General features: G+C 39.0%; 1 protein-coding gene across 2 annotated transcripts in view; it reads right to left on the reverse strand.

Moving 5' to 3' along the window:
- Window positions 1-4,076: 4,076 nt before the first annotated feature.
- The window catches only part of TNFSF13B (TNF superfamily member 13b), a 34,466-nt gene continuing 23,869 nt past the window's right edge, over window positions 4,077-14,673 (reverse strand). Inside the window, exons 5-7 of one of the 2 annotated variants that reach the window (XM_046663803.1) lie at window positions 8,655-8,767; window positions 8,417-8,567; window positions 4,077-5,645 (exon numbers count right to left, since the gene is read on the reverse strand). In XM_046663803.1, the coding sequence (XP_046519759.1) occupies window positions 5,533-5,645; window positions 8,417-8,567; window positions 8,655-8,767 (377 nt within the window). In that variant the 3' untranslated portion in view covers window positions 4,077-5,532. The remainder of the gene's footprint in view (window positions 5,646-8,416; window positions 8,568-8,654; window positions 8,768-14,673) is intronic. The other variant, XM_046663804.1, reaches the window with a different exon arrangement.

Genomic DNA, 14,673 nt, shown 5'->3' on the forward strand with positions numbered 1-14,673 from the left:
TTCTGGAGTCTTGGGCCCTGCACTGCTGCACAGATGGCATGCCCAAGAAGCCGGCTCTGTCCTCAAATACTCATTTCCTTTTTTTTTTTTTTTTTTTGAGGAAGACTAGCCCTGAGCTAACGTCTGCTTCCAATCCTCCTCTTTTTGCTGAGGAAGCTTGGCCCTGAGCTAACATCTGTGCCTATCTTCCTCTATTTTATATGTGGGATGCCTGCCACAGATGGCTTGATAAGTGGTATGTAGGTCCACACCCCGGAACAGAAATGGAGAACCCTGGGCTGCTGAAGCGCAGCATGAGAACTTAACCACTATGCCACTGGGCTGGCCCCCAAATACTCATTTCTAGTTGTATTGTGTGCATGTGTCTTGGGCTATAGTGGATATCAAGGAGAGGGCGATTATCATTCCCATCTAAGACAGCGTTGTATCAAAACTACCGTCCTGCCTTTGATCCTCCTATTGTAGGATGCTAACATTTGGGGAATATAAGCAAGGGTATAAGAGATTTCTTTGCACTGTTTTTTTCTATATTTTCGTAAGCCTGAAATTATCGAAAAATGAAAAGTCAAAAGTTCGAGAACATTTAAAACTAAGTGAAGCTGCAACCTCAATGGTGAAGAATTTCCTCCGTTCTCCCACACTCGATCCTTCTCGTTATTTGCTCCTTCACCATCATTATCTGATCTCAGATGATGACGGCTAACAGGCTGAATCCTCTTTTTTGGCTTCTGATAAGCAGAGTGGAGGCAGGTGCTAGATGCGGTCAAGACCACTGACCATGGGACCGCACTCGGTGACCACAATGTCGATCACTGCAGACACTGGTCCTCATGGAATTTTACCGTGTCCTACTTGGCTCCCAAGGAGAGGAATGTGTGGCCAGCCATTAGCTTTCATCAAAGTTATATATGAAAAAACCAATAGAATTAGTTTTATACAAAAAATTCTCATAAAATCTATTCTACCGCTACAAATACAAGCCTAAAGTAATGATATAACTATTTCCCTCTTAATGGTCTAAAATGGATTTTGTGAGTTTTTCCATTCATTTGTGAAAAAAATTATTTCTTTTATCTACATGGAAAAGGTGAGACACAGAGAAATGAACCAACTGGTACTGCGGCACCAGGTGCATCCTTGTTTTGCATCCTTGATCCTGTTTGTTTAGTCCTCCAAAATGACAAGTTAACTAGCCGTTGGGTGGTCCAAATTGGCAGTTCAGTATCATAACACCATATCAAACATTTCTTCACCACACAGAGCCACCCACTCCATCGCAGCCCGTTAGTTCCCATCTTTGTGATTAGTTTTAAATACAGTGTGTGATTGCAGCAGGACCTACAAAACAAGATAAAACAAATGCCTAAAGTATTTTCACATGCCCAAAATTAAGCGTACAGAAAAAGTCTCTTATATGCCAAATATATCATTCCAAACATTGGTAAGAACCATCGTAGCGTAAGATTGTAAAATAAATCTAAATAAGCAACAAACTGTCCTCATACTGTCTGGTTAATATACTTCTATAGTGTTCTTATCTTTATTTTTAAAGTGATCTTAAACAGAATTTCATTTCATTATCTTTTAAATAACAACTTAGCCAACTCGGATAATGCAATGGTGGCGGTGAGGAAGGCAAAGACAACCTCAAAGGATGCTTCAGAGAAACTTGCACTCACTTCTTGATGGTCTGGGCACGGCTGAGCAGGGACGGCGGTGTTTGCAGTTGCTCACTGCCCCCTGCCAGCTCCTCACTCCCGAGCCTCACCCAAGGAGAATAGGAATCTGAAAGGAGAAGCTGCTCTGATATAAGCAAGGCTGGAGATCTGGGACCCCGCTTTTAATCATGATTGACTTTTTAAAGTTAATCAAGTTTAGAAAATTAAGTTATAAAAGTGAATGTGCCCACAAATAATCAGGAGCAAACTATATTTTTATAATCCCCAGGATCCTAGCCCGGGGTCAGACGGACAACATGGAGGCAGAAAGTTGAGTGGGCCCTGCAGCAAAGGAGAGGGTGCTCGCCTGGCTGCAGTGGGGAGACAAAAGTTAGACGGGGCCATCGTTGCCTTCAGTAGCCCAGTTCTGTTTGATTTTCTATAGATTGTTTATCATTCAGAAATCTTTTTGGCAGTATTAACTAAAACTGACCACACGCCCATTCTATGTTGCAACAATTCCACTTCTAGGTGTGGATCCAACAGAAAGATGTATATAAGTTGCCTGAACTATTTTCAGAGAATATTCACAGAAACACAACTCCTAGCAGCCCCAAACTGGAAAAACTTCAAAGGCCCTTCGACAGTAAAGTGGACAAATACTTTTTGTGATATCTCAAGAAAATGAAGTTCTGTTCGGTGGTAGATATGAATGAACCACGGCTACAGGCAGCAGTGTGGAAGAATGTCACAGACAAGTTGGTGAACGGATGAAGGCAGACAGTGTGTACGAAAGGTTACATTCTATATGGTGCCGTTTGTATTAGGTTCTTCCCTGATGATGAAAATCAGAATGGCAATTACCTCTACGGACAGGGAGGAGTGTGAAAGACCTTGGGGCGCTGGCAATGTTCGTATTTAGATTTGGGAGGTGGCTACAGGAGGATGTCCGTTTTGTAAAAATACATTACCAAGCTGTGCGCTTAAGTTTTGCATTTGATTGCATGTATATTATATATTGTCCTTCGATGTTTTAAAATAAAACATCCATATTTCTGAGAGAAGTTTAAGTGTCACGTTTCATGGAATGAGTATAGATTTTTATGTTATAAAGCAACTCAAAAATCGTAAAGCATCATAGGCACCAAACCAAATACATCATTTGGCTGCACTGGTGTGCTGTTCTCCAGTTTAGAGCTTCTCTCCTAGGGCAAGGAAGTCTTCAGAGTAATGTTTTCTGATTCATAATTCAAATTACGAAAGGATTTATTAAGTTCTTCTAGCAATAAATTGCCGCATCCTTAACAAACCACGGGGGAAGACGTTCTTGTTGCAGGATGACTTAGAGAGTGGAGTTGATTTCTCCAGCTGCCAGTCAGGGCTGCACATAATTTCACCCTGGATGTTCTGCTGACTTGCTTAGCTCCCACACGAGGGAGCAATTTAAAACCCTGAAGTAATTATTTATCACAGTCATGATTTCAAATTTAAGACATAAGGATATCTGGATGGGGCCCATACAGTTAGACCTTAGAAACGTTCTGTTGTAGAAAACCCCAGTATAACATCATCTTTCCCTAAAATAAATTGGGGAAAGGACAGAGGAGACGGCATTGGGGCAGCTACTGCTGCATCGGAGATCCCCCACCCCCTGCATGGACACAGTCTTAATTCTATCCGGATATCTAAATAAACTTTTTCTTAACCAAAGCCTACTTTCCCTCATAATTTCATACACGAACAAGATAGGATTCACATCTTAACGCTAGCTTAACCTGAAAGTAAAGTAAGATTTAAGACTATTTTATGTGTTTGAATTCTACACCTGCTGACAAAATACGCTAAATCTTTTAAAAAGCATAACGGTGTGAGATGTAGATAACAGCAGCTTGGTACACAAGTCTATTGTCATGTAGTCTTATCTTTTGTTAACCTTATGCTCTAAGAAATATTCAATTTATATTTTTATATCTATAGTATTGATGCGAACAAATCCTTTTTAAAATATGTAAAATATTCATGATTTCAAATTCTTTATTGCCATAACCTAATGCATATTACTTTATAATGCTTTTCAACTATGCACCTAACTTTTTGTGTGTGTGTATGAGGAAGGCTGGCCCCAAGCTAACATCTGTGGCCAATCTTCCTCTATTCTATGGCGGGATGCCGCCACAGCACGGCTTGACGAGCGGTGTGAGGTCTGAGCCTGGAATCAGAACCTGCAAACCCTGGTCTGCCAAAGTGGAGGGTCAAACCTTACCCACCATGCAACCATGCTGGCCCTGCACCTAATTTTTAAAGTGACATTTAGTTCTACGGAGAGAAATCCAGAGATGAGTGGTGTTAGACAGACTCGATCAAAAAGTCAGGCCACAGGCACTGGAGTATTTTATTTGGCAATCCCAGTAGCAGCAACACTAGGAAAATTACTCACCTCCTTGGAGTATCTAAGCTCGTACTCCACTTATCACTTCTTTTTCAACTATCATACTGTGAAACAAAATAAATTCCAGAATATATTTTATTTAACCAAAAGGCCAAAATTATAGAAACCAGAGTTTTAAACAAAGTTTAATTTTAGACACAAAATACAAATTATTTTCTTTGTTTGGAAAAGTATAATCTTCAAAAATATTCTAATGCAGACTGGGGAAAATTAATGTAGACCGGGGCCTGTTTTTCCATCTACTATTCAAACTGCTGAAGTAAAGTGTTTAATGAAGTAAACTCTTTAAACCGACGACGTTTAAAAAAAGACAAGCGAAACAACGGAAATTGATGTTATAAAAGATAAGAAGAACAGCATTCTCAAATATGATTCTCTATATAACGAAAATCAGGAGAATGTCTCCTGGCATACCATAATCTTCATAACAAGCACATGGCATATAACATACTTCAGGATGCCAAGGACTTCAAATCTCAACTTCTGTAAAGCTAAGAACAAGTATTTTTTAAAGGCGAACTCCAGTAGCAGCAGTTTAACAGAAGGGTAGGAAGTAAAGGGAAATCATATTACATTCTTATAAGTGTATTCATTAACTTCTATGGCGATCATATTTTTATATAAGAACAATCATAGTTATCTTTTCAATTCATGCTTATATGCATGAATTGGAATTACTCTAAATTAAAACTTTCTGAAGTAACTGAAATTAGCTATAAAAACTACACATAAGCCTAGACACATGAGAGAAATTATTTCCCTCCCATGAAAAATGTCTGGGAGTGTTCCAAGAGGAAATATATAATATTAGAGATAAAAATTGCAAACCTGAAATAAACCAAAAAGACTTAAATAGTATATTCTATTTTGAGTCCAATTGTCTACTTAATTTAAACTTTTAATTCCTTTGTCATGTACTGAATGCAAGAGTTCTATAAATTTTTTTCTTTTTACTTTTCACAAGGTTAACTGCAAAAGGAGAGGGACATCTTTAACATAAAAATAGAGGATGAATCCTGAGATTTCCTAAAAATGTCCTAACGCCCTACAGATGTGGGCACCGGTTCCATTGTATATCATGGGATACCGTTTTTGAAGAAATTATTACTGTCTCTGAATCCTGTGCTTCCTCCAAGACAAGAAGCTATGACTAAGTTGTTCAACATGGCATTGTGATGAAGTCTTTCTAATTCTATCTTTCCTTACATGGGCTCGAGTTCTTGTAATTCACATGACACCCTTTGGCTGTGGTTGTCGGTTAAATTTCCTGTTTTGGTCTAGTTTCAGCAAACCAAAATAAATAGCTCACAGAAAAGGCTATGGTAACTACTGGGTTTTTTTCCTTTCGGTCTTTCCAGTTAAGTGTTTTCTCCTTGCAGGTACAGAGAAAGGGAGGAAAATAGCCACAAACAAGGTGTAAGTAGGTCACAGAAGTTTCAGTGCACCAAAAAATGTGCCATCTCCGTCCCGGGAAATTTGAGCATCTTCACGTGGTATTGCAAGTTGGAGTTCATCTCCTTCTTCCAGCTTTGCAATGCCTGGAAAAGAACGATTTACAAGAGCTTGAAGTGGTTGTACAACGGGAAATAAAAAGAACATTAAATAAAATTATTGTTTTGGAAAAAAATGGTAACATAGGCATTCACACTTCAAATTATACCAGCGGACTGCTAAACCAGTTACTGCCCTGCTAGCCTAGCCTAAAAGGCATAGCACATCCCTTGACCAAATGTTATATAGTTAAAAGTGGTTTTGCTTCATTTTATTGATGCACACACACACACACGTATATATATATACTGCATAATCCTAAACATACTTTTAAAAGTGCCCATAAAATGTGTAAGTTATTAAAAAGTAAAAACGAAACATCATGTATTGACAAAGCACATCTGTTAACAGAGTCCAGACTATGGGATTAGGAGTTATCTGGATTACTTTTTCTAGCCCTCTATATTTTGTGTTTCCTCAAGTGACCATATTTGTCTCTAGAATCAAAAGCAACAAAGTAATTAACTTCACAAAATTGACCAAAATAAATCTGCCTGTACCTAATTTGCAATGATGTATTTTGTGATTCAGGACTACAAAAAACAATTCAGGAACTACACTCAGTACACCAGGTAATTCCTGACCCCATTTTAAAAGAAAAATATGAAGGAAAAGAAAGAGGAGAAAAGGGGAGAGGAGGAGAAACTAACAAACAAAATAGTATCCGGATCCGAATTGTCAGGACCTCCAACTAACAATTTAAAAAGTAGTTGCATCGTCATTTCATTAACATACAGTGAAAACGTATTTACATGAGCACATCTCTGTTAACATCTATTCTACCAACAGGCCCAAAGCACCCAGATTTCCTCAGGCTACAGCCAGTTGGTGTTTATTTATTGAACACTCACGACGTACTAGACACCTTTTTAGACAAGCATAGAGCAGTGACAGTGATCAGAAGGACAAAAGATGCTTTCTCCAAGGATGTTGTTATTTTGTACTGGGCCAAGACAGAAAACAAACAAAAGAACACAGTTTTAGGTATTGTTAAGGGCAATGTGTACACCTCCTAGGATAGGCAAAGCATTTGATGACTACATTAAATAGTAAAAAAAATTGGTATTTGTTGAATACATTAGTCATTATCACAGAGATTGAAGATAATCTAATATTTTGACAAAGGCTGTAGATCACAAAGCACTGCTATTGACTCTCAAAGTAAAGTCATGTGAACAAACTAGTTTGTAAAGTGCGTTCTATTTAAAATTCCAGCCCTGAGTTATTGGCTATTTCAATTCCTCCTGATTATAGCGATCAGCTCTAATTTTTTCTTTCATAAACATATTCAATTTGTTAATGAAATAATGAGTAAGACTCAGCTATGCGTATAAAAGAGCTTCCTTGGCATTATGTTTGGCTCCTCAAATGGACCATTTAAATTTTTTTCAGGTTATCATGGAAGTGCTTTATGCACGTATACACTAAAGAGTAGTTTTTAATGGTTTTAAACAAAATTGCCCTGGAACAGATTAAAATGACAAACTCGAAATTTCCTCGAGAATGGTTCTCATATATAATATTAAGCTATTAGCATTGAGAAATATCTTAAAGATGCTGAGGATTAGAATATTTGAAAAAGAGTCCATTGTAGAGCTGTAAAGACTAATAAATATAAATAAATAATGGATTGGAGTAGCCTTGCCATTTATAAAAACTTTGCAACACCAAAATACTAGTCATCACTGGACACGGGGGAACATTTCTTTATGAAAATTAGGGAATTCCAGTTTAACAAACTTCCTCATCATCTCGTTAAAGCTCTTTTTGGCTGCATATCCAGAATGACCATTGTCTCTATTATTATGAACCATTTTCCTTCCTTTCTAACTTGGTTATTGTTCCTTTCTGAGTTATTGGGCATTTGTTAGTAAATATCTTTGAAATACAGTACTTCAGATTGCACAGCCATCCCCATCCTGCGTTTCACACTGTCATTCATAGCATCATCTGGAGCTGCAGACATTCCTCAGGGTTCAGAACGGATTTGTCAAAATCACCAGAGAGGAATAAATGTGTTTAAAGCAAACACTTTCTTTTCTAATGTCAGCCTTGATTAATTTGAAACTACCCCCAACAGGAAGTGAAGGTTGCACTGGCAATTACAGCCAAAGCAGAGCTGAAATGAACAATGCCTGCTCTTTCCCGTTTCTCTCCACGTCCTCACTGCCGCTCAGTTGAAATGCAGCCTTGCTCCTACACTTTCACATCCCAAAGCCATCTGGTGTCCATTTACACCAAAGGTCACCTGCATGACAGTGAGAGAGGACACTGTGCAAGTTGACCTGACCCTCAAACCAGCCAAGGGCATCTCTTCTGTAGCCCTTAAAGAAGTTTTGGAGGCTCACACTCGGGGCAGACAGGTTGGCTTAAACCAAGATCCGAAACTTAGCAGCTGTTCAACCCAGGACAGCGTGTGTTGCTTCTCGGCGTCTCAGATCGCACCTCCGTGAAGGGGGCGGATTAAATGAACACGCATGTGTAAAGTGCAGACAGGACAAGGGTGCTTGGCACATGGTAGTCATTCTCTTATTATTCTATCAGTATTGTTGTTATTGTTACACGTTGAAGAAAACACAGCTTAGAATTGTTCTCAGTGTTGATCGCTGTGAAGTTACCATCCTTTCTAAATGGATAGAAAAATGATAAAACTGTTAGTAATGACTGTACCTGTCTCAGTTTATCATTCAGGATAACGAAAACCACACAATATATTGAGGAATGTCTTTCTGTCTACTTATACAGAGCTATTATTTACCAGCTGAATAACAGGAATTATTGGGTAGTGTTTCAGGCATATTTTGAATACATCGGAACAAAGTCACCAGACTCAGTTCATCCCCAAAGACATGGACCTTTTTCCTCTGTATTAGATGTCCCATGGCAAAGGTGTTATCGGTGTATAAAACCTGAGGAACAAACCAAAGAACTTTGTCAGAAGCGAGCACAACATGGAAGGCTTTGGACAGCGAGAGCAGAATTACGGCTGGACCTACCTGACCATATATAAAAAAGTAACCGGTTTCTTTGACCAATATTTTATTTTCTTTTTCTTCTAGGGCTTTTCCTCTTTTAAAGCTGAGAAGCCACGGAACAAACGTGTAAGCTCCTACAATGAAGAGAACGATTTATCAGAAAAAAAACAAAACAGGGAAAAGCAGAGTTTTCACCTCCACTTCGTTAATAAACTAAGTCTGAGACGGGGAGGAGAAGTCCATCTTTAAAAAAAGAGGAAGAGAAGATAAATCACTCCAGTCGTTCATCTCCAGTGGTTTCCCCACATCATTTACATATTGACCCGGGCAACTATCACATACAGGAACTGGAGAGAAACACTTCATCTGAAATGTCTGGGTTTTCTTTTATTCTTCTGTATTTCAGCCATTTTCATAATAAAGGCTGGTCTGGATGGGGGAGTTTGAGGCGAAGTCTGGACAAATGTCTCTGCATAACACAGTAATAGAGGTTTTCCAGGGTTTTTTTGGTTCCTGAGAGGAGGGAGTTACTGTGTGTAGAGTGTAACAAAGGGTATGAGGAGAAAGCCAGCCCCCCTCCAACATGGCGACAGAACAGAGCTTCAGGAGAGGCGGAGTAGTTACTAAGACACAGTCTTTACTAGGAGATGGTCAAGGAACTTTGTGATGATAGTCTGTAGCAATCAAGTTCGAGTGGTTTCTGTTCGATACGCTAATTCTCTTCCACTGTCCCTCAGACTTCACTGGGGGAGTGACAGGGAAGCCACTGTGCTCAAGAATCGGATGAAGTGGCAGGGAGAAGACAACGGCTGCAGAAATGAGGAGATGAGAGGGGACCAAATCTCTGAGCCAGAACTCGGCGCTTTTGGACATCAACACCCAGCAAGACAGTATAAACACTCCTTTCCCGAGAATCCACAGTGTGAGTTCACTGGATTTCTCACCTTTATGTCATGTAAATATTGGAGAAAACATTGAACCCTAAGGCTAGATTGGGAAATGTGGAGGGGATAAATAAAATGGTATAAAATAAGTTAGAAGATTCAAGAAATGGTAAAATAAGGACAGAATAGTAAAATGAAACTTTTATATAACTTTAGTTATATAAAAACGTTCCTATATGATTAGTGATGTTGGACCACATGTGTCCCCAAGCGTCACCTTGATCATAGCAAAAAGGGAAATAAATCAATAATAAAATTCAGAGTCCACAAGACAATAAGCCAGAACTTCAAGAAAAGAACAACTTGCCCAAGATCGAGCTTAAAGAAAATTTTCCCGTCTGGATTTTTAGAAGGGAGCACATAGGATGTGGTAGTCGGCAATGCTTTCACATTTACAAATACGGTTAAGCGTATGTGCCTGCTTAGATAGTGCCCCCAAGGCAATTCTTTCATGTTTGAACTTTTCCCAAATAGAATTTGCAAGGGAAGAATATAAAACAAGAACCAGGGGCCGGCCTGGTGATGCAGCAGTTAAGTGTACACGTTCCACTTCGGCGGCCCGGGGTTTACCAGCTGGGATTCCAGGTGTGGACATGGCATCACTTGGCAAGCCATGCTGTGGCAGGCGTCCCACATATAAAGTAGAGGAAGATGGGCACGGATGTTAGCTCAGGGCCAGTCTTCCTCAGCAAAAAGAGGAGGATCGGCAGCAGTTAGCTCAGGGCTAAACTTCCTCAAACAAAACAAAACAAAACAAAACAAGAACCACATATTTTCTGAATATTTCTGAGGGGTTAGGAACACGAAGTGATCAAACAAAGCAAATTACACTGTGAATTCAAGTAAAAATGAAACAATTCCTTAAGGCGGCCCTCCAGGTGCCCATAACCAGGGGCAGAGGGAGGCAAGCTGTGAGGCAGCAAGGAGAGAAGAAGGTAGGAGGAGACGATGGGTACGTGGAGAGACATGGCCGATCTCCAGCGCAGGCTCTTGTCTGCTCCTCTTACAGGCTCCCAGGAACTGCCTCCATCTCTCATGGGGAGTGGACGCCCCTCCTTGGTGGCGGGCCTGATCACCCAAATTTGCTCTTCGCAAAGAAAGTCTCTGAGAAACCGTTCTCCTTAAGTGAAAACCTTCCAGTGCCATACTGGATAAAAACAATCCATGAATAAAGATCGCAACTGCAAATAACAGAGGCAAACTTCTCATCACCTGTTTTTATACATCATATCAGTGAAAAGACTATAATAAAGTAGTTTTAAATTTTGTCAAAATGAGATCATGGGCCCAAAACATCTCTTAATGTAAAATGCTGAAAATATGAGGAAGAATTAATAACATGGTCACTATTATTATAAAATACAAACTGATGACTCTGAAGGCAATTACTTTCATGGTTGTAATGATAACTTGTTTGATGTTCTGACCAGAGGGCTTTTCTTCCTTTCAAAAGAATCCACATCTTAGATTCTAATTTCTCTGCGTTAAGGAACTGTTTATGTTTGGCTCCCTGCTCTTTCTCCAGGGCCTAAAATGATGACTGGCCTACAGCACACACATGCAGCAAATATTTATCGAATTAACTAACTCAACTTTAAACATAACATAATTCAAAATGGCGGTGTACTGTGCAACCAGTCACAAGCAATCATTTGTTTTTTAAAAGCATTTTGCTACCTAGTTACCGGAACTTTGGGAATTGAAACACCCTCCATCATAGAGGTAGTATGTATTCTTGAGTTGAAGAAAAATACGTAATTATAAAACTGCTTGTTTGTATTCTAAAAAAATTTAGATATGTTCAATTGGTTCTGTTTCTTTACACCATACTTGTATCCATAAAATTGGTGATCCAGTTCTTACCAAATTCCACTGCTATATTGTCAAAATAGAAAGGAAAACAAGTAGGTATTAGGTTTATATTCTTATTTTCTCTTGATATTTTCTTTTGGCATTTCATCGTATCTTGCTAGAAATAGTCTTATTAAAGACAGTGTACACTTTTACTTGCTTTTTCTTTTTTTTAAAGAGTGTTATTTTGGTGAGGATGATGGGCCCTGAGCTAGCATCTGTTGCCAATCTTTCTTTTTTCCTCTCCCCAAAGCCCCAGTACCTAGCTGTATAGCCTACTTGTAAATCATTGTAGCTCTTCCATGTGGGATGCCCCCACATAGTGGTGCGTGGGTCTGTGCCCAGGATCTGAACCAGTGAACCCTGAGCCAGAGCACATGGATTTAACCACTACACCACTGGGCTGGCCCCCGTTTACTTGTTTTCGCGTGCTGTCTGTATTTCTCCTCCACTGCACACACACACCCACATACATGCATACATGAACACACTTATACTCCATAAGGTCAAGGTTATCACTGTGCTGTACTCGTAGCCATTGACTCAAATGCCAGGAATGGAGCCTAGCACATGGTGTGCACTCAGTAAATATGTGCTGCTGAATGAACTTTAAATTCTTTAAGTAAACAGGACAAACAGTAGATTAAGAGCTAAAATAATTACAAACTTACGCATAAATATTATAACACGTTTCTACATCTTAAAACTTGCATAAATTTTTAGCCTGCTAGTTAGACTGCAGATAAATGCTAACAACCAATGTGCATGAAGTGCTTCTTCTGGAGAATGCTTTTCTAAACTAGCATGCATCAGTTCTCATAGTAGATATTTAAGAATTTGGAAGTAAACTTCAAGAGTACCAATGCTTATTTTGTGAGTCAACAGCTAGAATACGATGTATCTTGGTACATAAAGCATGAACCTCCCAGCTCCACCCAGCTTTAAATACCTGACGTATTTAAATGTTTTTGAAAGCTTCACAAAATTAATGTGTATATTAATGTGTGAAATTAAAAATAATGCCAGTATTAATATGTGAAAATAATTTGCATCCATTTCTGAAAATGTCTGCTCTTCAGAGGGTAGATCTTCCCTGTTCTGACATAGCTGAAAGAGTTGTAAATACATTTTGAGGATGACAAAGTTTTCTAGGAAAATCAGATATATTTCATTCATATTTTTATCCTATTTTATGATAGGAAATTTCCTCCCAAACGTGTATACTTCCAGTGTTACCTCTTTCAATAATTAAAAATAAATGCTACAGAGAATAGCTGTCAATAGCTATTACATTTGGTTACTTCTCCTGATTTTCTATTTTATTATCTTAAACCTGCTGGAAGTGGTTTTAAGGAAGAAGATATTGATAATATTTTTTTAAAGTAGTTTTTTTAAAGGTTGGTTAAGTAAACCAATTCAAGAAATAGTGACTTTTTTGCATAGAACAAAGATAGCTTGGTATTAAAATCCATAGTAATCGTATGGTTGATTCTGTGGTTGAGGTAGGGTTCGGAAAATCAACAGAAAACAGAAGCCAGCCAGGCAGGGCCGTGTTGGCTAAGCTATCTGAAGGGCAAGGGGAGGGCCTGTAGGGTTGTGAGCAGTGGAGAGAAATGATTATGTCCCGGTCTTAGAAATATCACTATGTGGCTAGTGGGTAAGAAAAGGTGAAAAACTGGAGGTAAGGAAACCAGCCACGGTGAGAGATGATGGTGGATTGTACTGGGATGGTCAGATGGGGGTGAAGAGCAACAGATTAATTCAAGTTACATTTATGAGAAATAACTGATAGAGTTTTGAGATCAATGTGCTGAGTTAGAAGGAACAGTCAAGAATGACACCAGATTTCCAGATTAAACAACTGAAGATGCGGTCATCATCCACTTACTGAAACAGAGAACCTAGAGGAAGAACAGACTTGGGGAAAAGTTCTAGAGTTCAGGCTGAGATGCCACGAAAATATTGAGGTAGAGAAGTAAAGAGACAGAGGTCTATATAGGTTTTGAGCTCAGGTTTGGGCTAAAGATCTATATCTAAGCCATCCGCACATAGACTAAATGACAACATAGGAGTATTTAAGAACACCAAAGACATAAAGAATCAAGAGAATGCGGCTCTGAAGAACATCAATATTGAGGAGATAAATTGAAGAGTAATTTGCAAAGAAGTTTAAAAAGGAGTGGCCAAAAAGGTAGGAACACGGTTAGAGAAACAAACCAAGGGGAGCATGTGTTTCAAAAAGAAAAGAGTCATCAGTGTCAAATTCTATTGTGAGATTAAAAGTAAATCTCATCGTTGCCTTTACGAAATAATTATGTTGAAAAGTAGAAACAAACAAGAGACTTCCTCTAGCAACACGATTATGGAAATTACATCTCTCTTTCTTCACCTCCCATAAGTCATATGAAAGAAACAGACAGATGCATGTTCTCCGAAATAACTGCCAGGGCTGCCAAAAGCCACTGAGGCCACACAGACACTGAGTGTAGAAGTGAAGAGAAGAAGCAAAGAAAATGCTGAGGAGGCCTGGCAGCGGCAAGCCCCACAGAGACCCGGAAAAACTCAGCTCCCTAAAGGTGAAGAACCCACATACACACAGAAACCTCCTACAAACAGACAGTCCAGGAAATTTCAATGTCAGCTAAAAGAATTTGGGAAACCAGGAGGAAAAAAAAGAAAACTCATTTAAATGAAAATAAAAGTAAAAGTTTCAGAAGGGAAAATAGGTCTGGCACAAAACAAAATGAAATGGAGATAAAGACAGAGTTAAGAATTTGAGAAAAAATGTAGAACTGTAGAATACAGAAGACAGATGAAGCATTACCAGCATATAAACAATCAGAACCCTGGAAGACAAAACAAACAACAAAAGCCAAGCAGAACAACCACTTAGAGCCACTACAGACTGAAAATCACATCATTTGCCAGGGAAAGTGGACTCAGCATAGTTTCATTAGTTTCTTATTGCTGCTATAACAAATTACCACAAACTTAGTAGCTTAAAAGAACACACATCTATCATCTCACAATTCTAAACATCAGAAGGCTCACTGGGCAAAAATCAAGATATTGGCAAGTCTGTGCTCTTTCTGGAAGCTGGAAAATCCATCCCTTGCCTTTCCAGCTTCTATAGTCTGCCTGCTTTCCTTGGCTCCTGTCCTCTTCCATCTTCCCAGGAAGCAATCACATCATTCTGAACTCTGCTTTCATCACTGCATTGCCTTCTGTGACTCTGTCCCTGATAA

Source organism: Equus quagga, chromosome 6 (assembly GCF_021613505.1).
Source record: "Equus quagga isolate Etosha38 chromosome 6, UCLA_HA_Equagga_1.0, whole genome shotgun sequence".
NCBI classification, from domain to species: domain Eukaryota; kingdom Metazoa; phylum Chordata; class Mammalia; order Perissodactyla; family Equidae; genus Equus; species Equus quagga.